Source organism: Doryrhamphus excisus, chromosome 1, assembly GCF_030265055.1.
Source record: "Doryrhamphus excisus isolate RoL2022-K1 chromosome 1, RoL_Dexc_1.0, whole genome shotgun sequence".
Classification (NCBI taxonomy): Eukaryota; Metazoa; Chordata; class Actinopteri; order Syngnathiformes; family Syngnathidae; genus Doryrhamphus; species Doryrhamphus excisus.
The window spans coordinates 36,815,001-36,842,788 of NC_080466.1; the positions used below are offsets into that span (position 1 = coordinate 36,815,001).

Here is a 27,788-nt window from a genome sequence, read left to right on the forward strand (position 1 = left end):
TTTACTACAGTTGACCACTAGGACAATGTGTCTGATGCTTAAAGATGCTTTATATGGTGCACTAAATGGCAGCTGGTCTTCTTGTGTGGTGAAAGTTAAATGTCATATTTGTCTAAGAATAGTCCTGTAGCAGCTAACAGTATTTTAGTACTTGATATGAAGTTAATTTAATTGTTGAATTCAATTGAAATTGCTGGATTTGAAAACCAACAAACTGGAAAAACTGATTTTCTTGTATAAAAAAATGTGATTAAAAAAACTGACGATATGCGACATCACAACACTTCCTTTGATTTTCATGTGATTAGTTTTGGACGATATAATTGGAAGGTAAAAAGCATATAAAAAACAACATGAAACAATACAATCATTTAAATATGATTGTGTGTAGTCATTTAATTTGAGTCTAACTAGATTGTCTTTCATCGGGGCTGGACTGGGACAACATTTGGAACTTGAACTATGAACTTTATGGTTCAGACTGGGGACGCCCTTTCCCCATCACATGCCATTTTAAAATTATTATTATAAAGACAGGTCCATCCAAGTCTATCCACCCGATTGGTGTGTCTGATGTCACGGCAGTGGTCCACCCACCCATCAGGTGTCAATATTCAGCATAGCGACACAGTACCCATACAGTTTGGGAAGTCACTTTACTAGGATCCCCCAGATCCCTCCTCCTCCTCTTCCACGGCCTTCATCCTCCTCGCCTAGCATTAATTCCTTTATGGCATCACCCTGTTGTATAACACCTTTGATGGCTTTCATGTGGAATCATTGTTCCATCCTTAAAGACCCACAAGACGTCAGCAGATTGTTAGCAACCATCAAGTGCTGACATTGGCTCTCCAGTCTTCGCCACTGCTTTTACAGTAGGATTCATCTTGGCTGCCCGAGCGTCCTTGCAAATTCAAAACTCACCCTAAGGTGTCTGCATTTAAGATGTCAGCCCACAAGCCAGAACCTCAACCTGGACAACAACATGGACTCCACAAAACCGCAGCTCAGCGCAGGGAATAGCGATACGCCCTCCATCAACATCAAGGGTCTTGTGCCACCAAACCGGAACCATTTGTAGGTGAGTTAAATAAGCCACAATGTGAACTTGGCTATTTTCAGATCCATTCTCCATATGTGCATCTTGCATGAAGCTTTACAATTTCAAAAAACATGTTTTATATATATATATATACACATATTTGGCTTGGATTTTGTCTAAACTCACTTTGTGGAAAAAATAGTGCAAAATATATATATATAGTATATCAATATTCACCCCAAATATATGGCGATATGGGGTTTTGGTCCATTTATTGCCCAGTCCTATTAATACTTGTATGGCAGGTTTTTTTTAAACATGCTAGTATTTTGTCAAAATGTTGTACAGAAATATACGTATACATGTGTATAATATAATATATACACACACACGTGTGTTTGTAAATTGTGTTTATTATATAGTAGCTATTAGTACAGTTTTATAGTATATAATGCAACTTTTTTTAATGGACTAAACCGTTTGTTTTGTTGAATAAAAGGAGACGAAATGTTTTACATTTAATCCACTAAAACTCACATAGAACTGACTAAACTAAGAATTTTTATCCAAAAGTAAAATGGCTGCCAAAAGCAAAATGGAAGTAAAGTTGTACATTGAGTATTTCAATATGTGTATGAAAATCCCTCACCACGTTTGCTTTGAATTTCAATTTTTTTCCAAAATGTATTAATAGTAATAGTAAAAAAAACTAATTTGACTGACGCATTGTCATGGGTAAAAATGGCAAAACAAATACAAGGCATTCAAGACGCATTCAAAGACGTGGTGCTACATAGTATTTTACACTGGTCACTAGGTGTCAGTAATGCCACCACAAGAAGTACTGTACAGAACAGGAAGTTTCAAAAAAAGGAATTCTCCTATTGCTCTTATTTTCTCTTCTGCCTGCCCCCCCATTGGATAACGGAGTAGTGTGTTACTAGATGTCTACAGGGCACTAGGTACCAGGGTACACTAGGTAACAGGGTGTGGTACCAAATACCCGCACGAAACAAAGTATTACTGTATTGTCCGATTCTTTTTGAGAGTTACAACAAGCAAATGGTACCGATTGGAAATGGCCATGAATGGAGTTAGTAAACTTTAGTCTTACCTTGAAAAGTGGTGCACTGTGGGCTTTCTTGAGGGACTCTTCCAGACTGAAAGCGAAAAGGACCTCAGCCTCAGCATCCCTGAGTATGTGGCTCTGCTCATCTGGAACACCAAGGTAGGAAGTCTTAATTAAACATGCCATGTGCTAACCAGCCAGTAGCGCTTTCTTCAAGGGACGAGCACGTACCAACAAATGTCTGCCCCCTCCAACTCTCTTCTAGCCACTCGGGGCTGACCACGTGTTTGACCACAGACATGGCGGTGAGGAACTTGACGGTGCGCTTGACTTTACTCGCCATCAGGTGAGTGGCCTTCAGACTGCTGTCTACTACTTCCCCTCCGAGAGCATGGAGCCTCTGGAAGACGGAAGCATTGTTGTATCATTGCCTCATTTTACATGCACTTCCAAACCAATCTCTGACAAATCCAAAACGGGAAACAGGCTATAACAATTAGCCCAATGTACAGTAGGTATGGGCGATAATGGTTATGTACTGGTATTAGCCTCATTAGGTATATTAGCCTCACAGTACACTACACTACCGGTAACTGGACTTTGAAGTCTTCCTGTCTCCGAACATGTTTTTTCCCCAGAGGGACACATTTCCCAACATAACTAGTGAGCTGAAGGAGACTTGCGTAGATGAGAAGAAACTGGTGTGTGTAACTACTGACAGCGGACCTAATGCTGTAAAAGGTGACCTGAACAACTCAAACGCTCTATACACGGTGCCATAGATATGCTTACTTTAATGTCGAGCCAAGCTTGGTATCTTCTTCTAAAAGGTATATTTATATGGTGATACATGCTAAGGTCCAACCTTAATGTACAGCATACACGTACCGCCATGTACCACAGCATGACTTGCAGGACGGAAGATTACCTTTGTGTACTGTTGAACTTGTGTGGGCTCAAACCCTGTGAAAATAACCCGTGGAGTGGACTCCGGCGGAAGCTTCTTACTGGGGGACTGGATCTCCTCCATTCTGTGCAAACAAAAGCCAAAGCCACAAGACGATGCATTTAGCTGGAGAATGCTAACGGTGCCAAACGGCTGTGGAGAGGGGGGGGGGGGGGGGGGGCGTACTGACCGAGCCTTTTTGTTGGCCGGTTGGTTTGTGGAGTCGGCCAGCTTCTGTTTCTGCAGCAACTGCATGCTCTGAAACACATGACATCTTGGATGAAAAATACTCTTGCTAACAGAAAGTCAGGGGGGGGGGGGGGTCGTAACTCACCGCTAAAGCTTCTGGAGATACTTTGATTGGTATTCTCCAAGGACCTGAGCAAAATCAAGCAAAATTATAATGAATACTTCCTACATAGATTTGTGCATAGTTAGAATTCAGCATTCACATTGGTACATTTTTAATCCAAACATTCTGTCCAAATGATGCCCATAATTCATAATAAAATCATAAAAAGCTACAACATAAGGTTGCATGATATACCTCAATACTGAATAAAGCAAAAATCCCTCCATAGTCTACTGCTCACTAGCGTTATCTGACTTACTGTGTGGAGATATGGGATAATAACTATAAAAGCAGCGAGGATGATCCATAATGCTGCATAAGGAAAATGTACAAATCCTCCATTTATAAAATCAGTATTTACTTACACTTGTATATACTATTATATATATATATATATATATATATATATATATATATATATTACACACACACACACTATATACTTATACGTTATGATGATTATTTATTAAGATTGATTTTTTTGACTATTAATTTCTAACTGTTGACTTTATAACTGCAATCTGCTACAATTGAAATCATGTGAAAATGCACAGGCTGGTCAAGCCAAAGCATACCAAGCAGGTTCTGGACCAGTTGGAGGTTTGGCACCAGTGGCTCGGAATGCGTATAAATGGAGTATCGACTGTGTAGGATTTGTCTCAGAGCTTCAAAGTTTCCCAGAAGAATATCACATAGCCACTGAGCGTTCACACAAGGGATCTTCCACTCCTTGGCCTTTTCGTACTTCAGCCCACTGGGTCTAAAAAGAAGTGAACAAGACACACGTATGACAGCTGTCCAGTAGAGGAAAAGTAAAACATGTCATGTTAGCTGTCATCCACGGAGAACATTGCAGTCCTTAAATCATACAATCATTAAAATCATTTAAATCACAATGAAGGAAAAACAAAAATTTTTAGTGACACAAAAGACATAAAATACAGAGGGTGAAATTGAACTCGGGTCTCCTAGCTGTGAGGCCTGCATGCCAACCACTCGTTCACCGTGCAGCCTATATTATTTTGAAGATATTTTCACCGTTATAGTCTTGCCACATCTCGTGTTTCAGATATCTCATCTCGAGTGTCCCATGACGGCTCTAGCTTTTATTCTACAAATCACAAAAATGCTAACAAGACACAAAGAATGTCACATTATCATGTTAATGTTCTTTGTGCGAGTCATTTGTGCTACAAAGTGTCTGGTGTGTGTTTTGCATGTATGAGTGCTAAACCAGTTACAGATTAAAGGTTGATTTTTGTCTTTGTCAGCAAAGCTTTTTTTAGACGCATATTTTTTTTTTAACATCAAATTGAGAAAATTTCACTGAACAAAAATCATGTGTTTCAAACTTCTGTTATACAGTGTTAATATTCTGCTGATAAAAATGTACTTCCAGACCCGTGGAACGTGTCTATGCACTTGGTTCTGGAAGTCGATCATTGCTTCAGTCTTAATTGACTGGAAGTATAAAACATTTATTTTCCACTGAATGTTTTTGTGGTAAATTATGTAGATATTTTAGCAGTCTGTATTTTAATCAAATTAATTTAAAAAAAGTGCATTTTGCTTAAAATTTTTCAGCATGAAACAGCTCCCAAAATTCAAAAGACAAGCCTTTAGTTTGCCTTCAACGGACAGAAGTACTTTGTTGCCTTTGATTCAACCTGACTTAGGTACGCAGTCTTCGTTTACACTTACTCTTTGCAGATCAGGACAGTGTTGCTGCGGCACAGGTACCCCGTATATCTGGCACCCGCCAAGTACGCCATCAACTTCAGGTCATCTCTGTCAGCGTCCACAAAACCCGTCACGGACACAATCTGAGAGGAGGAAAGGTAAGCAAAAGGGCAAAAAAAATTGGGCTTCATGATCAGAAGATGAAGGTTCACATGGTAAAACAATCTCGGCATCCGATCTTCTATGCCAGGGGTCGGGAACCTTTTTGGCTAAGAGAGCCATGAAGGCCAGATATTTTAAAATGTGTATCTGTGAAAGCCATATAAATGTTTTTAAACATTGAATGCAATAAAATGTGTGCATTTTTATGTAAGACCAACAGTTTTAGATATAATGGGCTCCAATTATGTAGACCAGGCACACTACCCCACGCCAATGGGGTGTGGCCAGCACACTTTTGTGAGCAGCGCAGTGTCCAACAATAAATCAAATACTTGCTGCCATTAATACAACTTCTGCTGCTGCATAATTTTGCACCATACTCAGTATATTTCATTCTTTTGGCCATCTTTGCCAGAAGGCTTGGTTCTGCAGCTTTAGCTAGGTGACTATTTGACTAAAGGAGGAAAGTCTATATTTACATGTTGACATCTCAATGACCGAGGTAGACTACCGCATTACCCAGTAATCGAGTTTTGGTGTTTGACCTGGAAAATATCTTCAAGAAAGATGGATATGGTCAGCCGTATTGCAGTAGAAAATAGATGGATCGATTAAAATGCATAAGAAAGTTGTTAATTTTGAATATTATTTTTAACAGTCATTTCTGTGATGGTTTACTTTAAAATGTTAGCAAAAATAATTTTTTTTATTGTGGTAAGAAATGCTTGAGAGCCAGATACAGTCATCAAAAGAGCCCTACCTGGCTCCCGAGCCATAGGTTCCCTACCTCTGTTCTATGCCTTCAGTCGTTACTCAGTGAAGCATAAAGACACAAACATGACAAAATGGCCACCTTTTTTAACAGTGGCGCATGCATTCAATCTGCATGCATTCAATTCAATCACATATCTATTGAATTACAGTGCATGAGACACTATTTTGATGATAAATGTGTGAATTTGCTACGCGAGAAGGCTGAATTCTGTATTGAGGGTCAAATTACTAAATTAATACCTATTTTATATTTCATAAAGTGTCCTTTTGAAGCATCCTTACATTATTGACCTGATTAGAATATGATAAATGTAAACAGTACATTGCATTAACATTCCCTTCATATGCTGTCGCTGCACCTACATGTTGAGAGCAGGGCTTGGCTCCAGGAGGAAATGCGAAGGGCAAATGTAGCGTTCGATGAGGGGGTACCATCCTCTTCCTTTTCAGCACAGTGTTGAGCCAGTGTGCTGTGACGCAGCGTTTTCCCTCTCTGAGGGCCTGGGAGGGAAAGCACCGACAACCACAATGACAAGCATGTCACCCAACATTCAGCACAGAAAACATTTTTCTTCATCGCTCCCGACTCCTATTTGTATGTAACAAATTCAAATGGATCAATAAGCTGAAGAAACAAGGGTGGTCTCATTTAGGAGATGATCATCATTGATCTGATGTATTTAATTGGCAAAGTAAGAATGTCATTGCTCAGTGTTACACGGTGGTACCGTGTTTGTGCTAACATGGTGACTCTTACCTGCACATACATGTTGCTGACCTGACTCTCGCACAGCAGGTGTGTACAGCGGCCAGTCAGAGTGGAGTCAACAGTGCCGCCACAAGCCTGGATCACCTGCAGAGAAGGAAAGTCCACAAAAATATAAACACATGAGCCTTCGTGTAATCGTTGGACACATTTTTACATTTCAACAATCATTTAAATTCTTCCTTTTTAACGCTAACTGCCCCCACATTTCCCAACCACTTGAAACTATTCCAACATCAAAATGTTCAGCTCATTCAGGACATATAGGCCATCAATCAGATTTTAATTTTCTACAAATTGACAATTTTTTTTCCATTTCCGATATTGACATTTTATCCATTGGAAATCAATGAACAATTTCAATGGAAATTCATTTTACATTCCATTTAATTCTGTGTACGGGGGCACGGCTCAGGTCATAGAGTGGTCGTCTCCCAGCCTGATGATGGTAGCTGGTTCAATCCTCAGTCGGTGAACTCATTCAACATTTTAGCTTCAGCATTGCCATCCAATTTGTACTGACACTGCTTCATCTTAATAGTATTAGTACTGTAAACATTTTATTTTACCCCATATAAACCAAGGGCACATTCTCAAAAAACCAGTAGCCAGAAAAACCAGTGTACCAATCTTACCCTTTTCCATGTGGATAGAAGTTGTTTGTCGGCCATCTGCTCTGGGTAGTCAGCAATGGCAAACACGCACCCCAGCAAGAAGCCATCCTGTGGTACTGCGGGACAGAACGTGTCATGTGCAAAGAGCAGTGCAAAAGTGCAAACATGTGCAATGAAAATGTATTACATACAGGACCTGGAATCAAAACTACAGATTATAGATATCGGTGCTACAATAACAGTTACTATTCCTTAACAGTAACAAAGTGATCATTTGTATAATAAGTATTTAAAATGGCCTGTGTTTGTGTATGTACCTCCAAAAGAGGAGGACCAATGCCAGTGGCGCTACGTACAATACCCTGAGTGGAGTTTACAAAGATCACTTGTGAGATTTCTGGATACGACACATTATTTTTGATGGGTTCATCCTCTGGACTTCATAAGAACCAGAGTACAGTGGCACCTTTGGGGCCGCTTTTGAGTCATAGTGCCTGGATTTTCCGGGTTCCAGGTACGCCTGCAATTTTATACGTAACATGTCCTTTTGTTTTCTTTTACATCCCAGATTTGGCAATCTTGGCGGTATATTTAAGAGTTGTCACAGGGTTAGAAGTTTGAAGAAAAAAGTAGATAACGCTAACTGTGGAGCAATTGCATTAGTCAACCATGTTGTGTGCATGTTTTTAAGAAAAAGCCCAGTATACAGTATAACAGTATACTCACTTTCTGTTCCTTGCTCGTGTCCAAACAGGGAGACATGAGCAGGCTGCTGCAGCTGCAAAGTCTGCTGCTGCTGCTGCTGTTGCTGCTGCTGCAGGGCCTGCTGGTTCTGATGCTGCACAGCCTGCTGATGGTGGTTTTGCAGCTGCTGCTGTTGCTGCATCTGCTGGATGTGTTGCTGCTGTTGCAGGAAGTGTTGTTGCTGTAAATGCTGTTGGTGTAACTGCTGCTGATTTTGTTGTTGCTGTTGCTGTTGCTGCTGCTGTTGCTGCTGCAATATCTGCATGCGTTGTTGCTGTTGGAATTGCTGCAGCTGCTGTTGCAGGGCTTGTTGCTGCTGCAACTGCTGGACACCGGGACGCAGGAGCTGCGGAGGGCGCAGCTGCTGCTGAGGGAAGGCATGTTGCTGTTGCTGTGAAAACATCTGCTGTTGGTGCATTTGCTGCTGCTGTTGCTGCTGCTGTTGTTGTTGCTGAAGGAATTGATGCTGTTGCTGGGGAAACAACTGCTGCTGTGTGGCCTGGGACTGTTGGTGATGTAGCTGCATCATCTGATGCTGCTGTTGCTGCTGCTGGAGTTGCATCATGGGGTGTTGCTGTTGTTGGGGTAACTGTTGGTGGTGTTGTTGGTGCGACTGTTGCATTAACTGCTGTTGCTGTTGCACGGTGAGGGGCTGTCCCGTCATTTTGGACTGACTGAAAAGAAGAGCGTTGGTAGCGTTGGGAGTCTGGGAATGGCTCTGACTGGTCTGGTGCTCTAATGGCTTCCCCTGATTCAAATTCTGGATAATCTGCGACAAGGCAACCAAGTATACATGAATAAATACAACTCATGACGTGTAACAGGTTTCCAAAAACGTTGGAGAATGTCTTACATGAGCTACATTGGCGGGTCGAATGGTGGGCTGCATGTCAGAGTTGTTGGTAATGTTCCTCAGCGTTCTCGCTGCTGGGCTCCAACCAGGGATACCCTCTGACAGTGATACAGTTCCTAAAAAGGGACAAAGGATTCATCACAGGTTATGGTTGCAAACTACTCATTATATCATGTTAGGTCTGCAAGGAACAATTATTTTCTTAGCCCTTTCTTAACCCTTTCGACGGCTAAAGCTAAGACGCTTTGTCTTCCTGAACGTAGTGGGACGGTGGAGCTTCATAAGCAGCGTGCCATTGCTGCTGAGCTTGGACGCAGTCAGTCATTGTAAACTTTTGGAGAGATCCTGAGCATTACAGAACAGACCCCAAAAAATACACCTGCACTGAGCCAAAAGATGGGAAAATTAAGGCAAAATGAAGGGCCTTCCTGGTGCCGACATCTGCTGGAACAGGGCAGGGCTCTACATTAAAAACAAAAATGACTTGCCCATGGGGAATCCTTAAGGTGAGAACTACTTGCCCGAACTTGCCCCATGTAAAATGAAAAGACTACCATAATGATATCATCTCATTTACTATATACTACCTTACACATGGTAGTCGTAGTACGCCAGGGGTGGGCAAACTACGGCCCGGGGGCCACATGCGGCCCACCAAGCGTTTGAATCCGGCCCGCCAGTTGCTTTCTAAGTAACTTCAACTTTTAACATACAAACTGGCAACATGACTTGCAAGTCGGATGTCTGATTTAGTAAAAAATAAACAACAAAACTGTCAAATTAAATGACATAGTTTGATGTGGTGTGATGTTTAAAGTGCTCCTAAAAAAGGGACATGAGAACATACAACTGATATAGGATAACACTTTTACAGATAAAATTAGACAAATAATTCAAGGAAAATGATAAGCATAAAATAGTGTGTGTGTGTTAAATATATGTTCTGGCCCCCCAGACAATTTTGTTAACTCAATGCGGCCCTCGAGTCCAAATATTTGCCCACCCCTGTAGTACGCAGTGAAATTTATAAGTTGTGCACCACAATGAAACATTGAATAGACACATTTGTGTACTAGTAAAGTGTTTTGAATCCAGAAAAAAATGGTCAAACAATAATTTGTGAAGCAAAGGTGGGGAAAAATACACAGAGAAATGGAAGCGCTAGATTTTGTAGCTTGTGCAAAATCAGCACTTGGTATTGGATCTAATCGGTGGTGTTTCATTGTGACCACTTCAAATTGTCACAGCAATGTGATTCACTCACCTGTGCCATCATTTGATTTGATGCCGCTAATACAATACTAGTTTAGGAGGCACTGGTTCATCACTTTTTGCTGTTTCTTTTCCTTCACAAGTTGTTGAAGAATTAGACCATGTTGGCAGGGACGCCATGATAGATGTTTTCCTAGTCAAACCATCGCTGAATGGTTGATTGCCAACAAGAACGGGTGTGGGTAAAACGCGGACCGCCGTCGAAATAAACGATTCTGATCGGTCCGTTTCAAGATTTGCAAGGATTGGCAGTATGCAAACTTTTGGCAGTATGGCATGCCAAAGTGCACTTGCCCGACGGGAATATCACTGATTGGATTTACTTGCCCCAATTTTGTTTTAACTTGCCCCGGGCCATCGGTACATCGTTATTGTCGAGCCCTGCAGGGTTTCAAAAACAAAAAACTAAATAAAAAAAACCTGGTCTCCTTTAACGCCACAAAACTGCCGGTTTAGACTTTGCCATGGAGAATGAAACATGGGACATTGAAGGGTGGAAAAAGTAAAACACATCACGTAATGTGTAGTGTAAGTATAAGGAATCGTTATGCCTCCATGCTGAACTGCATGCTCCGTACCAACAAAATCTGATCCTGAATAAATGTACCATTATAATAATAATAATAATAATATCCTTCTACAGAGTACAAACACTTTTACCTATTCAAACTGTTAAAGGAGTAAATTATTTTTTTTAAAGCGTAAACAAAATTCTTGCCACATTCCATTGTACAGAAACTGACCTTGTGTGGTTTGATTGATGGCAGCAGCATTGCGAACATCTCCTGGGATGACTCCGCTGCCAGGTACCGGAGGAACAGTGGCACACAGGTTGATCAGCCCGCCCCCAGTAGAGGACACCGGGTCCTTGCTGCCAGGCGGTCCACTTCGCCTCCTGGCCGTGCCTGCCGAAAAGGGGGGCGTTGGCGCAACCACCTCCGCTGGAGTCCAGTTGAGGTTGGTACCCTCCTTCTCTGCAGGCAAGTCATCATCGGAGTCATCAAACATGCGCTCACTGCGACATTCGGGTTTCCGCGGAGACGACGGGGAGATGGAGTTGAGTTTTTTGGGGCCTGGTCGCCTGTGGGGACTGGACTCGTCGGACGAGCCACCGCTAGACATCCTGGAGCGCTGGGGGCTGTAGCTTCCGTCGGAATGTGAACGCTGGTCATATGAATCTGGCTCACTCTCCTCCTCTTCATCTGGCTCTACATAGGTCAGCCGAGGGTGATACAGCGCCTCATCGCTCCGGCTTTGAGCTGTAAGGGAATTTAAAGCCAAATGTTTTTCATCTACAGCAAAAACAAAGGAATTTGATTGACTGTCCTGATTACGGAGTAGCCACAGCAGATCTTGATACATAACAAAAATATTGTGATGTATGCCGAGGTCCATATCCACCAACCCTACTAGATATGTAGATGGATTTTCTTTGCTTCACAAATGCTTCCGTTTCACAATAATTGTCACCCAAATGCCACACTGTGCAACACTCATGGTGAGACTTGAAGGTTACCTTTAACAGAATCCATAATCCAGTCTGGGGTGACAATCTTGATGCCGTGGTGTTTCAGGGCACATTCAAACTTGGCCTGGAGTGAAAATTACAAATGTGATCAGTAGACAGAAAAATGTCAAAGATTGAAATTCACTTACTTTTGAAAGCAGACAGTAGCACGGCAAAGCCAACGTGAACAAATATAGTATAGTAATAATGGTGCACAATGTGACAATAGCTGCTCTATAGGAGTCCAGGAGAATACTGAGGGCCCAAAAATGAAAAATGATAATATTCACACATTTTAAAAACTTTTCAAAATGTTATATTTTTACATTTTCTGTGATTTTAAAAGGCTTTTAGACATTTTAAGTCCTTAAATTATGATTGGATTTTGAGTCTTTAATCCCCTGTGGTTACCCTTTTTAATTTTCAAAACCTACTGAAAACCTTTGAGATTTTATGAATATTTTCTACCTTTTAATGCTTTAAATTAAGGATTTCAGACATTTTAAGACCTCATGGATACTCCAGTGTATAAATTTTTAAGACCCCTCAAAATCAGAATTAAAACTTTTTTTTTTCTTATTTACAACACTTCAGACTTCAAATGGGACCTATTATGCTCATTTTCCGGCCCTTCATACGAGTAGTGGACTCCTATAGAGAAGCTACACACCATAACCAGCACACAAAGCTTTCTAGATCTTCCACAATCTGGACTAAAACAGTCCAGTGGGAAATGCCGTCGACAAATTAAAATGTGTAAAAATGAGTGAATTAAGTATTCGATCTGCAATAAAACAGTAAGCATTCATGGTTAAACACAGCGCTTCCACTCACCCCCTTTGGTTCCGTCACCACCAAGTGTGTCACTTTTTTGTTGAGGTTCAGCTGACATTCCCCACCATAAAAAGTTATGTACGCCCACAATGCATTGAGATCCTCTGGAAGCTATGGATGAAGCAGAAACAGGAAGATGAATAACAGCATTTGGACATATTGTAAGAAAATCGATCACGGTTTCTACTAGTGGCCAAACTTTCCATTGGTGGGCCAAAATGGGCACTAAAATTTGTCCAGACCCGGGACCAGAAATAGATTAATAGAATATTGTGTGAACTATTTTGCTTGACTACATGCTTTTTGAAAACAAAAACAGCAAAACAGGAAAACCATCTGTAAGGAACACCCAAATGTCGGACTGTAATTCTGTAATTTGCCCATGCCTGACCTAACCCCCCCTCCGCAACATTTCCGTAATGATACATTGAAGAGAAGGAAATCAACTTGAGACTTTATATTCCTTGCGGCGCCTGTTCCCAAACTGCAGGGGGCACCTACTCAAAAAGGCACTAAGGTGCTAAACTAGAGCAGAAGAAGTTTGCAAATGTTTACTCGACTTCCAACATAGCATCACTTGGCGTCTGCTTCTTGAAGAGGAATTGTGTTGTATTTGCTGCTGGTGTGCTTGTCCAAAAAATTACATAATTTGTCCACACGGGCCGCACAGACCTTGTGAATGCGGGAAGCATAAAAGGGCTTTACTCACCCGAGGAAGACAGGCGGTCACTCCAAAGAAGATTTGTCCAGATTCAGGAGAGAAGCCCGTGACTCTGGGGGGGTTACTGGTTAGGGAAACAATCTCTAGTAACATTTTCACAAGTTTCTGCTCCATGAAAAGTAACTCCTGAAGACAAACATCTGTGGAAATACTATGACTACATTTTGAAACTTTTTGGGGTGATAGAGAAGCTGGAACCTGATGCTTAGAAGGATACGGCAACAGGTCTCCACATCGGACCGAGAGAATCACCCAGGATGGCTGGAAAACACGAGTGATGTTTCTGAGTTAATCAAATTCACTGCATCCATGCCTGTATATGCGGTCCTCAGGTTACGTATGAGTTCTGTTCCTAGGCTGTGATGTAAGCCACTCACACTAAATGCATTAATAAACCACTAATAAACACAAGCATTAAATGAAAAACGATTCCCAAGGAAATTTTGATGGGCATGCCATCTGTTGTGAACCTCTGGCTTGGTGTTTGAGGTAAAATGTTTTTTAACAAATTCTAATAATGCTATTAGCTAGCACAGGGGTCGGTCAAAAACGATTCCCAAGGAAATTTTGATGGGCATGCCATCTGTTGTGAACCTCTGGCCTGGTGTTTGAGGCCGACGGTCTAAAATGTTTTTTAACAAATTCTAATAATGCTATTAGCGAGCACGGGGGTCGGTCACTCTGCATGTGCGAGAGTGAGCATCTTCTCAACTATGAACCCTCTTTGTACCAGCAGGGCTACACAAGTGCTAGCAGTTAGCAAGCAGACGAGTATATGAATGACGGCACCAAGGCGATAGTTTGTAAGCCAAATTCCACAATTCCAGTGTGGCCTTCCTCCCGAAAACACGTACAGAAGCTTTTGATTGGCGGAGTAAATATTAAGCCACAGAGCGCAGCCACAGAGCGCACTACTACAAGCTGTGTGTGTAAAGGTTTTATGGAAGTGGGTTATGTAGCGTCACTGGGAGGACTTGTTTCCCAGAGTGCTTTGCTCTTCAAGGCTGGAAAGCACATGGTTAGAACTCACATAGTAGTTGGTTAATATTTCGCATTATATATTGCAGTATATAGTCTGTTTTTATCCACCTATTGTGTTGTATTATACACGTATATTGTTCAGCCTTTACATGTCCGCCTTGTACATGAGCAACACAGCATGTATCTGTTCTATTTATCTGACACCATGACTATAGCTTGTGTATTGTGCTCTACCACCCGCTTTCCATGTGATTAGCATACATTTCAATACTCTGTGCTAAAAGTGTCTTTTAGCACTAGGTTTGAGCAAAAGATTGTATAAGAACATTCTGTCATTGTTAACAATGTTGTGATGTGACTTTGCAATCCAAAATCAAAGCTACTAAAAACAAACATTTTAAAAAAAAGGCTTCAGTTTGTTCAGTCCCTAAGTGACTTTTCACCAGCAGAGGGCGCCATTTAAATTGCCTATTCATTTTCAATGGGACCATTTTCACAGAAAATATGAAATGACACTAAATATGGGAATATATTGAAGAGTCTGAATAGATGGATTTGTTTGAAGTAGTTAAGAAATGGAGGAGTAGTTGGCAGACAAAAAATTGGGCGGATTAAGAAGTGGGAAGAAAAAGATGGGGAATAAATAGATGAACATGGCCGACTACAATAACATACGTGTGAATGAATGCATTCACACAATGAGAATAACATTTACAAGAAAAAGGTTGAACTAGTTGGAGAAATCAGCTGTAATTTTATGAGAATAAAGTGTAAATATTAAGAGATAGAAATTGTATTCTAACAAGAAAAAAGGCTAAATTTTACAAGAATAAACTTGCAATATTAAGAGGAAAAAATAATGTAATTTTAATAGCATAGCGTTGAATTATTAAAAGAAAAATATTTTCACGGTTTGGTTATCCAATAAGAAATTTTTTCCAACAACGTTGTAAACTTTGTGCACGCTTGCGTGTGAATACGTTGACAAAAGCCTTGACCATCTCAGGTGAAACTCTTACCTTGACCACAGGCAGGTCAAAAACCTCGCGAGATTCTCCCACCTCGGGGTTGTCCCAATCCTCGGTAATGATGTGCGTGGCCAGAGCATTGTAGGACACCTCCTTTCCTTTTCCGTCTTTCAGCAGCTGCACCACCTAAAACATTGCAGAAGAGTGACAGCAATCGGTGGCTGTGCATTAAAACACATCACGTGATTTATTCTGGATTTTAAAAAAAATGCAATGTATAATTTATTCGCTGAGCCACGCCCACATGACGAGCAAACGTCATGATACTTCCTACCACAACTTCAGATCGATTTTGACCAGGTGTAGACATTCTATTTCATATTAAGTGAGACAGCGGTTCACTATTTGGAAGGAAGTACAACACAACGAGTGGTTGATGGAGCAAAATGTTGACAGGTCACAGGTTGATGCAAATGAGCTCCGTGCAACCTGTCAAACTTATTCACCGTTCTGCTTATTTAAGTGTCAATGTTGCAACATCGGTACGAATTGCACGTTTTAAAAACAACACTTGAGAGTTTCCTGCATAACAATAGACGTATAAACGGCGCAATAAGCTAGCAGCTAAGCATCTGTGTGACTGGGAAAGTCAGGAGCCAGTACAGGAGTGTAAATGCTGCCTGGCTAAACTTCCTCACCTGGTGCGCTATCGTTTCAATTTCACATGACATCATGGCACAAACCACAGGGTCGCCCATTTGGATTTTAATGCCCGCTTCGGAGCGAACGCGCTGTTTGGAGTTTAGCTTGACAGCCTGTTAGCCGGCTAGTTAGCTCGTTCAGGCAAAGCCATTGAGATTCAATGGAGCTAGCGCGCTATCTGCTAGCTCCAATAAGCTAACACCCACAGCCTCACCTTTGGGTCAATGTCCCCAACAACGTAGAATTTGACCTCTTTAAAAAGTTCATCAGCAACCTTGTTTTCCTCTTCAACCATGGTTGCCCGTTCAGGTCATGGAATCAAACATTCAGGGCGCTGTAGAGCAATGCAGTGGAAAAGTAGACGTTACTGCGGCTGCTTACTGTAAACCCTGAGCTACTCTAGCGCCAAATCGCCTGAGCGCGCCGCGGACGAACTCATTGTCAAAAGGAGGGGTGTTTGAAACATAAAACCCAAATATAACTCCCCGTTTTTTAACCTCATTGCATCGATTTACTCACAGTATTCCCAAGCAAACATATAACTCTTTTTGGAAATTTAAAACAATATTTTCCTGGCTGTTGTTTTTGTGGTATTTCCTTGTAAATAATACGCGGCCCCGCTCTGCTCCTGAAATGAATGTTTTGGTCTTATCTGGCAGGAACACCAAAACCCCTTGTACACTGTTACCAAAAAACAGTAGTGTCCAAAGTGTGGTCTGTGGGCCATTGCAGCCCGCAGCTGTTTTTTAGCGACCTGCAGCATATGAAATACCATTTAACAATAAAAGTTTTTCAAAAATTAGCAAAAATTAAAAAACTCAGCTATAATTTTATACATCCATCCATTCATTTTTTGTGTACTGTTTATCCTCACGAGTAGAAAAATATCTTGAAAGTATCAAGAAAAAAATTATAATCTATAAGTTGACAAATGACAAGAAAAAAATAATAATTTTAGAATAAAGTCAGCATATATGAGGAAAAATAACGTTTTAGTAACTTTTTTAAAACCTAATATTATGAGAAATAACAAAAACAAGGAATCAAGTTGAAATATTTGGAAAAGTGGAGTTGCAGAAAAAGTTAAAATTTAACAAGAATACAATCCAAATATTTCAGGAATAAAGTTATAATGAAGATATTAAATTAAGGCTGCATGGTGAACGAGTGGTTGGTACACACAGCTAGTACACCTGGGTTCAATTCCACCCTCGGCCATCTCTGTGTGGAGTTTGCATGTTCTCCCCGTGCATGCGTGGGTTTTCTCCGGGTACTCCGGTTTCCTCCCACATTCCAAAAACATGCTAGGTTAATTGGCCACTCCAAATTGTCCATAGGTATGAATGTGAGTGTGAATGGCTGTTTGTCTATATGTGCCCTGTGATTGGCTGGCCACCAGTCCAGGGTGTACCCCGCCGACCTGGACTGGAGATGTTGTGGACCGGTGGAAGGAATACTTGGAAGACCTCCTCAATCCCACCTACATGTCTTCCTCTGAAGAAGCAGTGCCTGGGGACGCCACGGCGGGCTCTCCTATCCTTGGGCCTGAAGTTGCAAGGATGGTTAGAAAGCTTCTTGCTGGCGGGGCCCGAGGGTGCATGAGGTCTGCCCCAAGTTCTTTAAGGCCCTGGATGCTGTTGGTTGACACGACTCTGTAGCCTCGTGTGGACATTAGGGGCTCAGAACACGGGATGATGTTGTCATGGATTGTTCATTAGTGTCTTTGTAAAGCCCTTCTGTGATTAAGGGCTATGGAAATGGAATTGACTAGACTTGCTTTGGCTTTGACCTGACTTGACGGGACTGACTTGACTTGGCTTGGCTTGGCTTGATATGCATTGACTTGACATGACTTGACATGACTTGACATGACTTGACATGACATGACATGACTTGACATGACTTGACATGACTTGACATGACTTGACTTGACGGGACTGACTTGATGGGACTGTCTTGATATGACTTGTCTTGTCTTGTCTTGACTTGACGGGACTGACTTGCTTTGACTTGACTTGCTTTGACTTGACAGGACTGACTTGACTTGCTTTGAATTGACTTAACAGGACTGACTGCTGCTGAGATCTGGCCCAGCATTGGCCTTGCAGGTTGTTAGCATGTTGTATGAACTTCCTCATAACATGGCAGCTTGCAATAATGGTCACCAATGACGTCGCCATGGTTACACACAATCTTAGCACATATAAATAGCCCCCCCATGAAGACATATCCTGTCATATAACAGATGTTGGGGTTCTTTGCGAGACTGAAGACAAGGTTCCTAATCAAGTGGCCTGTTTTCAACTTTGTCACCATGGTGAGAAAAAATGTTGCTTAAACGCCAACTTCCTACTAGCGCGATCTTTCCAGTGAATAACATGTAGGCTTTTCTAATAATACAAATTATTCATTCATTCATTTTCTCCCGCTTATCGTCACGAGGGTCGCGGAGGTGCTGGAGCCTATCCCAGCTGTCTTAGGGCGAGAGATGGGGTACACCCTGGACTAGTCGGCAGCCAATCACAGGGCACATATAGACAAACAACCATTCATACTCACATTCATACCTATGGACAATTTGGAGTGGCCAATTAACCTAGCATGTTTTTGGAATGGGGGAGGAAACCGGAGTACCCGGAGAAAACCCACACAGAGATGGCCGAGGGTGGAATTGAACTCCTTGCTAACCACTCGTCCACCGTGCAGCCTCATAAAAATCAAGTATAAGTAATAATAGTTAGCTTTGCAGGCCCATAATTAGAAGCTTTATTCTTGAAACATGTTAGCATTGACAAATCGGTTGATTAACTTGTTTACCCCAAAAAAAAAAAAACATCAAAATGGCCCCCACATGCTTTGAGTATGCGGCCCACTCTGGAGAAAGTTTGGCTTATTAAGTTTGGCCCCCCCTCTTCCGTGTGTGGCTCATCCTGCTTTTCCTATAGAAGGCAGCGTTTGAGAGGCCTTTTCAGGCTGAAAAAGCAGTGGAGCAAAACCTCCCCTTTGTCAGCCCCAGCTACTGTGAACTCATGCAGGGCCAGCAGCCATCCAGGCTGCCAAGCACCGTTGGAGCCGAGGAGGCCCAGCAGTCGGGCCTGCCGGCTGCTTCCACGCCGCGTTTATCCATGCAGCATGGCGATAGTGAGGATTACAGCAGGAAGTGGTAGTAACAAGCCTCAACGCGGGGCTGTCAGAGAAACATAAATATATATATATATATATATATATACCCCACATGTCCTCAGACGGGGATCTACTTGGGGAAAAACGAGAATCAGTCATTCATAATCATCATCATCAAAATCATTCGTATAGGAATTATCAATACAACCAATCAATATATCAAATGTAACAAAGCAACATGCTAGATTAGCATGAATAGCAATGATACCAAGAGTGGTATCAGTGAGGATTGATATTTTTTACATGACTTTGCATGTGTGATCTGTGTTGTTGATATTGCCATATTGAGTATATATTATTATAGTATTATATAATTTTGGAATTCATATAAAAATATTGCCTTGCTTTGCTAAAACCTTTTGTCCTGTATTTTTCATATCAACACCAGCTCACATAATCATTCACTGAAATGAAGTATTGGCATAAGTATGGATCACGTATAATAAGGATGACATGTGGACTCTATGGTGTGTTCAATGACGGGGTCAATAAAGTAGGAAATCTTAAATGCTGTTGGTGAAACATAAAAACGTAAACATTGTGGCTGCTTTCTAACAGAATGTAATAATGATGCTAATCGTAATAATATGAACGAGAATCATAAGAAAAAGTAGAACCAATCAACTTCGGATTAGCATATAGCACCTATATCACAGAGCTGAGATGTACAGATATAATATCATATCACACATTGAAACCATATTGGTTGTAAAGTTGTTGTTCATTTTTTACCATTTTATGTAGACCTAATTTTGGAATTCATATACAAATATTGCCTTGTTTTGCAAAAACCTTTTGTGATGTATTTTTCATATCAACACCAGCTCACAAAATCATTCACTGAAATTAAGTATTGGGATTAATAAGGATGACATGTGGACTCTATGGTGTGTTCAATGACGGGGTCAATAGAGTAGGAAATCTTAAATGCTGTTGGTGAAAACGTAAACATTGTGGCTGCTTTCTAACAGAATGTAATAATGATGCTAATCATAATCATAAGAAGAAGTAGAACCAATTGACTTCGGATTAGCATATAGCACCTATATCACAAAGCTGAGATGTATAAATATAATATCATAATCCACATTGAAACCATATTGGTCCGTGTAATGAATTTTCACAGCACAAACTTGTGTTAAAGTGACGGCCGTGTTGCCCTCAACCTTCCACTGTGACGCAGCAAGTGGAAGAGGAAGTGTCCCCTCACCTCTCCTCCATCGCCTCCTCCCGCTCTGGGGAGCTTTTTGTGGGCAGACAGGAAGCCGACGCTCCCAGCTGACCTCTGCTTTGTCTGTGGGCTCATCTCACATCTGGGCAGCGACACAATGTCGCATTCAACCCGGCACAAAGCACAACGCTGATCTTCACAGTCAATCCCAAGCCTCAGGATGGAAAGCATATGAGACCATTTTGGCTGGTGGATGATGAGTCACCTGAACTCATCATCAGATTGTTTCTGGTGGTAGATGCCTAAAACACACAGAAAGTATATTTCAAAGGATTTGTTGACATGCAAACTCGGCAGAGTTGTTCAGTGATGCAATCGCTCTTGTTCATCCTCCAATCACCTTGAAGGTAAAAAGCTGCTGTCCTTTTCTTGGTTTTTCTGTACTTTCTGGACTTACGGTGACAAAAAATGTATCAACTACTTTTATACCATAACTAAACATTCAAAAATAATTTACATTTCAATAACACATTAATACAATACACAATTCATGAATACAATCAAGTGAAAAAGTGTCAGAATAATAACTCTACATATGAGGTATAATACAAATATATGAAAATGAATATATTCAATTAAAATAGTATTATATTTCATTAAAATATAAACAACAATCCTAACAATGAAATTAAAATTAAATAAAGTAATAATAAATAGTTAGTAGTTTAAACAACATGATTCAAAAGTAATAATAAGAATAAAAAAGCAATAATATAAATACACATATATAGTAAACGTTTGGCATTAAATTCAAAGTACTAAATAATTGTATATAACATATACATTACATGTATACAAATTAACAATTTATTAACGCATTTATTTCTTACAATATTGGACAAAAATGTTCCATTTGGTTATGAATGAATTCATTCAAATCATTTTTATTGCAAATATGACATCATAAGTATTATGTCTTACATTATGTCTTATATACTTCACCAAATATCCACCAGTTCATAGATGAAATAAGACATAAATATCTTGAAATAAAAACAATAATGTCTGTATATGATACTGAATGTACTGAGTTCAAAGGCCATATGTGTTATGATTTTTTTTTTTTTTACATCAAAGCAGAATGTTATTTTATCCAAAAAAAAAAACTGCCCCCCCACCACCACCAGAGTGTCCCTTTGGTGTCCTGGAGGGTGTCCAAACTTTTTCCAGCCAGGCCTGCTTCCATTGAATGACAGGATGGGGGTGGGGGTGGGGGTGGGGGGCACTTTGATACATTTTGTACATAAAAGACGTTAAAGGCCAATAAGTGTAATATCTACTAGTAATATCTAATCATATATCTAATTAATGATTCATTTCTTTCTTCAAACACACGCACTTTCTCACGCAATGAAATATGCGCAAATGGAAGGCATGGAGGTGCAGTGGCGTAGCGAAAGGTGGTTTTAAAGAATCCAACTCCCCATCAACCCGCTTTATCCTATTATTATTATGATGAATGCTATTATTATTATGATTTCAAATTCAATGTGTTACTTTGAACGTCTTTATTTATTTCGTTTTTTGAATGGACTTTTTAGCTAAACATGTTTAAACTATACAGTAACCCAATATTTAATACAGTATTATTAATTTGAAGTCATTATCAATTCATAATTAAACAATTGCACCAAATAATTACATTCAAGGCAAAATGCATATATTTGACTTTAAAAATAATTTGATATATGACTTTAAAAATACAATAAAATATACATCAATAATATCGATGCATATTTTCTTCTTTTTCATTTGTGAATGAATATATTAATATAATATATATAATATATATTATAATTTACATTATTGCATTGTATCTTCCTACTTTGTACATACTTCATTTGTATTATGTTTATTTTATTTTTGAAATCATGTATGATATAAAATCTTATTTATGTTGTGTGTATGAATGATTAATTGAATACGTGTTGTTTTTGGATCATGTATATAGTATATACATTTAGACAGTTCCATTGTTACATTGTGGTCTTTTTCATTGTACTTTATATTATAATACAGTAATAAACCCCTGCAATCCTATTCCAACATGTCAACTTGTCTTCGTCAGCTAAATATCCAAGTTTTGTTTTGATAAAAGTATCGAGAGAAAAGCAGTGTTTTCCATGTTTTGGGGGGTTCACGTGAAGGTAGCACACGCACGCCTCCAGGGAATTCCGGTAACGTCACGTGACGTCTGTTTTGCGCCCCCATTGGTGGCAGGCACGTGTCCGACAGCGGCATAGTAGGCGGACTCTCAGCCAATCAGAAATAAGAAGGCAATGCCCAGTCAAAGTATTTCAGCATCGTCCGAATCCGAACACTTTAGTATTGAGAGCAGCGGAAATTGTGTGCGGGGGGATCCGGAGAAATTAAAACCACAACTAATTAGCCAAATAATTACTATAATTGGGGGGTGGAAACGAACACAGATGCTATGAAATGATTTTTCTTTATCAAAAACCGCTGCGTTTTTGGACTAAATACCATCCAAGTAGTAAAAATCGGCTTTTTAAGCGGAGTGCTATTTTTCTTTTATCAGCAGTCAAAACATTTCATTCAATCGGATTTGACTAAAAAAAAAGCTTGTCACCGTCATGGAGGTTCAACGACGGCCAGACGAAGCTGGCGAAGAGTCCAACCGGGCCATCCTGCCTCTTTTGCAGCCACCTGGCAACCAGCAGTCCCACCGGATCACCAACTTCTACATTGACGACATTTTAAGACCGGATTTCGGCCGGAAGAGAAAAGGTGTGCCTCCGGTCCGGGAGGGGGGCGACGCCAGAACAGACGAACCCAAGCCCGATAACCAAGATTTACAAGCGAATGATTTTTCGGACCCGTCCGATGAGAAGCATTCTGACGGCCGGAAAAGTGACCTGATCGGCGGCGACGTGGCGGAGACGATCCGGGGAGAGGAGCGTGGGCCCCCGGCCGGCGCTGCACCTGACGCCGGCAGACAGATGCTCTGGCCGGCCTGGGTTTATTGTACTCGCTACTCGGACCGCCCGTCCTCAGGTCAGTTATTCCTATACATATTTACATAAACTAAAACGAATAAAAACAAACTTTTATTAACCCCCAGCCCGAAAAATTGACTCAAATTACGCATATTATGTATAAATCTTTTTATTTCGCTCCTTTTTAATAACCCTCTTCACTGCTAATGTGGTAAATATGTCGTCTTATTGAAGTTTACTTTTAAAGCTGAGCTCATTATTACTATTATTATTATTACTATTATTATTATTCGTCTTCTTTTTCCACTTTTTTGTACTTTTTTGGTTTCATTGTATTGTTAGGCCAAAAAAAAACCCAGCTGCGGGGCGCAGAGGGCCCCCGGTCTGCATTTTGCACCCCCTCTGATGTAACTAAACAATAGTGTGAAGAAAAAAGGCGCTAATATTGCATACAAAGAAAATAAGATTCCGCTTTCATTGCGTCATTTCAATCCAAACGTTTTAGGAAACTTTTACAACTCCCCCAAAAAATCTTACTAACATTTTCTCTTGCCCTTTAAAAACGAGTTTAGACTTTGCCCCCAACCCCCTCACCCCCACCAACCCCCACCTTAATAGACAGGTAACACACCACAAAGCAATCATTGCACTTTGGTTACTAATATCATCTTCATTTATCATCCTTCATCTTTCATCCATCATATTTCATCCATTACTTTTAAACTTGTAAAGTACTACATTATCCCAGTAATGGCCGCACTTGAATGTGAAAATGGTTTAAATATAAAAAAAGTACATATAAACTACGCTGAGAAAAAGGTGTTTAAATAAGAAATAAGAAATGATTTAAAGAAAAATACCAAATGAAGTGAAGTTTAACGCCATTGTTCCCGCGACTCTTCTTTGTTAATATTTCATTAGCATATTTTTGACAAAGGAGGCAGCCTAAAAAGAAAGGACTTCGACGTGAATCCAAGAAAAGCAAGCGTTTAAAATCAAATATTTCACTTTTTTGTCGTAAATGTGTCCCTATACGACCTTAATGTGCTTTTTTTAAATAAAAAAAATCAATTTCACGTTTTTATTTATTTCACCTGAGCCGGATACATCCAAGCTACTTTAAAAGCGCAATTTCTGAAACGAAAGAAACATATATGACGTTATTTATTTTGCTTGTTTTTCTACTTTTCTTTTGTGTGTGTGTGTGTGTGTGGGGGGGGGGGGTGAGAAGTCCTATTTTTATCAATGTACTCATGTCCCACAAAGTCTCAGATCAACACAAAGCACTATTTATTACACATGTTGTATCTTTTTTTTTGGGGGGGGGGGCTTTGATGAAGAATCATTGAGGACTAATAAGACTAGAACGATTAAAACCCGAGTATTGCGGTTTTAATGTTTAAGGTGCATGCACGTGTAGATAGTTTGCTAGTTTTGCACTTTCTGTGCAAACTTTATACGCTACACACACACACACACACACACACACACACACACACACACACACACACACACACACACACACACACACACACACACACACACACACACACACACTGCTCATCCCGGAAGCCTCCAAATATAACCCATGACACTAAAAGAGGAGTTTGTCATCCAAAATGTTGTGGTTGCTATGGCAACAGAGAGGCAACCAGGCGCCTGGCTCCCCCCTCCTCCTCCTCCTCCTTCTCCTCCATCCGTTCTGGCCCCACCCCCCATCTCCAAATGCAGGACTTTCTCCCCTTTGAGTCAACGTGGAGCCTGTGTTCGGACTATAATAACCGATTCATAAATAAATACACGGATATGATTAGCATGTATTTCCTATAATATTCACCTAAAAGCAAAAATACTTCAATGCTAACAGATTAGACTTGAAGGAAGAATGAAGGAACTACAAGGAGACACCTGATGCATGCTGGCCTCCAGGCAGGAAAGGTTCAGAGAAGAAGAAAATAGGGTAGAAAAACAGGAAAACATAAATAACATGTTTACATGCACAAGAAAATCGAATAAATAACTGTTCCAAATATCATCCAATTTAAAAGTTCTCTAATCAATGTATTTTTGGTGATAAATATAGAAGTGATATATAAATATAGTTGATCTATTAAGTTGATCACTAAATCGATCACTAGCACTAAATCGATCAAAGACCGATTCCCCCATGCTTTTATTTCTGTGCCAGTGAAAGAATAGACCGTTTGAACACGTTGTGTAATAACGTATCAAATAAAAGAAGAAAAAGGCCTTTTAATGCGGACATTTTTTTTGTGGGACTAATTCCTCCTTCTCGACCCCCAAGGGCCCAGATCCCGTAAACCCAAAACGACTCGGACTCCGACGAAAGACGACAAGCGGCCCCGGACGGCCTTCACCGCGGAGCAACTCCATAGACTCCGAAACGAGTTCCAGAGCAACCGGTACCTGACCGAGCAGCGCAGGAAAAACCTGGCCCGGGATCTCGGCCTCAACGAATCTCAGATTAAAATTTGGTTCCAGAACAAAAGAGCAAAAATCAAGAAGGCTACCGTGGATAAAAACTCGCTGGCGGCGCAACTGATGGCGCAAGGACTCTACAACCACGCAACCAAGGACGCAAAGTCAGACAGTGACAATTAAAAATACAATACTTCAACTACAGGCTATTTTGACATGTGTGTGTGTGTGTGTGTGTGTGTGTGTGTGTGTGTGGAAGCGACATATCCTCAGGGCTTGACAGGCGCTGCGTTCAAATGCCAGGGCAGAGAATAGGAATTTTTCAGGACATTGCCCAAAATGAACATGCTTGAATCCGTCTGTCGCCATCTTAATGACATTCAGACGAATTAAGCCAGAAGGATGCTAACACTATTGTTGTTTTGCTAAAGTGCTAACCGCGTCAGGGAGACGAACAGGAAACAACAATCTGGCGCTAAGCTAGCCTGATTCACGCCAGTCATTGAGACAACTATGCTGAAGTCCAAAGAATTGACTTTTGTTGCATTCAGTGCAGCGTAAGGACTGTTTACCTTCAGGTCTGAGTGTTTATCTGTAAACCGAGCCTACTACAGCCTTCTAAGGGTGCCTAGATGTACACCAGGGGTGTCCAAAGTGCAGCCCGGGGGCCGTTTGTGGTCCCAAATGAAATGACTCTGTTATTAAGATGTATTGTTAGATATTTTCACACCCCCAAGCAGTTCTACAAAAGTTATTCATTGAATGTGGGGGGCGCTATTTGAAGTTTAATTGGTTGTGTGGGGTGGGGGGGTGTCCAAAATGCGGCCCGGTGGTCAAAAACTCCCTTAAAAAAGAGCAAAAATATGAAATGTTGATGCAAATGAAAAATAACTTCTTTTAGCCTTTGAAGAATATTTTGTTTTCCAAGAACGTGGAACCGCTTCCAAGGAAAATGAAAATATTAGTGGACCCCCACCCCTTTAAAACATCAGCAATAAAAAAAAAAGCTTCCAGGGAATATTTCCCTGACCTTATGGACCTATATGATCTCATGTAGGTCACTCACACAATAAATACACTCTATAGCCATACGGATGCAAGCTCTCCAAGGCCTTTTGTTGGGTCCATGTCATGAAGATCCAAGCCAAATGCTGGTCTTATTGTGACTCTTTGCTTCTTTTTTTTTTTTGGCTGATTTGTCTTAAGTGTTGACGTACAAACACTTGCCTTAAAACAGTGTAAATAGATGCTTTTCTATTCGGCTATTGGGAATTTTCTTTCAAAAAATAATAAAAAAATAGTCACTGATTCAGTCATTGGATTGTTTTTATTTATGCTTCATATGTAACGTTTATGATGGTGGGAGAATAATAAAAAAAACAGAAAGTGATGGTGTGGACTTTATTTTATGCTACTTTGGGTTGATGAGTCAATGATGCCTGATATGAGGCAAATTTGAGGCAATTTGAAATGATCAAACATAAAAACATAATTCATAAAAAATACTTTTTTACACTCTCGAGAGTTGAGTGTTCCTTCTATGTGAAAAATCACATCCCAGTTTGAAACTAGAGTCCAAATCCTTATTTAGAAAGCAAAGATAACATTATCACTAGCATCAAATGTAACATGATTTGAGAAAAATCATGAAAACTCTCTCATATTGAGAGAAAAAAATGGAAGAAAAATACACACACACACACATCATTCTCCCAGTAATAGAATGTGTTAGAATGGGAAAAATGACTTTCTTTTTCTTGAAGGCTTGTCGGAGGAAGTCAGGCCCAACGTTCCCTGACTGGATCAGTGACTTGCGGAAGAACAAAAGCTGGGGGAAGGTCCTCAGTGCGGACCCTCAACTGACATGAAAGCAACAGGAAATCACTTTCTCACTTTCACACTTTCTCAACCGCACAAATTTGAGGATTGTTGGTAAAAAAAAAAAAAAAAATATTTATTATCTTAAAAAGGACCTTTTCTACTTTTCTGAC

General features: G+C 40.5%; 3 protein-coding genes and 1 long non-coding RNA gene across 5 annotated transcripts in view; 2 read left to right on the top strand and 2 right to left on the bottom strand.

Annotated features, from left to right (window-relative positions):
• The window catches only part of paxip1 (PAX interacting (with transcription-activation domain) protein 1), an 18,087-nt gene extending 1,630 nt beyond the window's left edge, over positions 1-16,457 (bottom strand). The window contains exons 1-19 of the mRNA XM_058078966.1: positions 16,202-16,457; positions 15,337-15,471; positions 13,554-13,597; positions 13,325-13,388; positions 12,616-12,726; positions 11,791-11,866; positions 11,018-11,533; positions 9,003-9,118; positions 8,132-8,918; positions 7,427-7,521; positions 6,783-6,878; positions 6,389-6,526; positions 5,111-5,232; positions 3,985-4,169; positions 3,392-3,435; positions 3,248-3,315; positions 3,040-3,142; positions 2,343-2,511; positions 2,157-2,257 (exon numbers count right to left, since the gene is read on the bottom strand). Of these exons, the coding sequence (XP_057934949.1) occupies positions 2,157-2,257; positions 2,343-2,511; positions 3,040-3,142; positions 3,248-3,315; positions 3,392-3,435; positions 3,985-4,169; positions 5,111-5,232; positions 6,389-6,526; positions 6,783-6,878; positions 7,427-7,521; positions 8,132-8,918; positions 9,003-9,118; positions 11,018-11,533; positions 11,791-11,866; positions 12,616-12,726; positions 13,325-13,388; positions 13,554-13,597; positions 15,337-15,471; positions 16,202-16,282 (3,051 nt within the window). The 5' untranslated portion in view covers positions 16,283-16,457. The remainder of the gene's footprint in view (positions 1-2,156; positions 2,258-2,342; positions 2,512-3,039; positions 3,143-3,247; positions 3,316-3,391; positions 3,436-3,984; positions 4,170-5,110; positions 5,233-6,388; positions 6,527-6,782; positions 6,879-7,426; positions 7,522-8,131; positions 8,919-9,002; positions 9,119-11,017; positions 11,534-11,790; positions 11,867-12,615; positions 12,727-13,324; positions 13,389-13,553; positions 13,598-15,336; positions 15,472-16,201) is intronic.
• On the top strand, positions 452-15,206 carry LOC131133817 (uncharacterized). Of its 2 annotated transcripts, XR_009131103.1 has the most exons (4): positions 452-2,270; positions 2,377-2,457; positions 2,750-2,852; positions 5,120-15,206. It is a non-coding gene; the product is annotated as an uncharacterized LOC131133817 (long non-coding RNA). The 2 variants fall into 2 exon arrangements; XR_009131097.1 differs by having other exon boundaries at positions 460-2,457.
• A 2,254-nt stretch (positions 16,458-18,711) lies between the features above and the next one.
• The window catches only part of cnpy1 (canopy FGF signaling regulator 1), a 31,036-nt gene continuing 21,959 nt past the window's right edge, over positions 18,712-27,788 (bottom strand). The window contains exon 5 of the mRNA XM_058069477.1: positions 18,712-20,643. Coding sequence (XP_057925460.1) covers positions 20,557-20,643 — 87 coding nt within the window. The 3' untranslated portion in view covers positions 18,712-20,556. The remainder of the gene's footprint in view (positions 20,644-27,788) is intronic.
• en2b (engrailed homeobox 2b) lies at positions 22,721-27,432 on the top strand. The gene is made up of 2 exons (XM_058069473.1): positions 22,721-23,416; positions 25,664-27,432. Exons 1-2 carry the CDS (start codon positions 22,996-22,998, stop codon positions 25,978-25,980), a joined length of 738 nt encoding a protein of 245 aa, XP_057925456.1. The 5' UTR covers positions 22,721-22,995; the 3' UTR covers positions 25,981-27,432.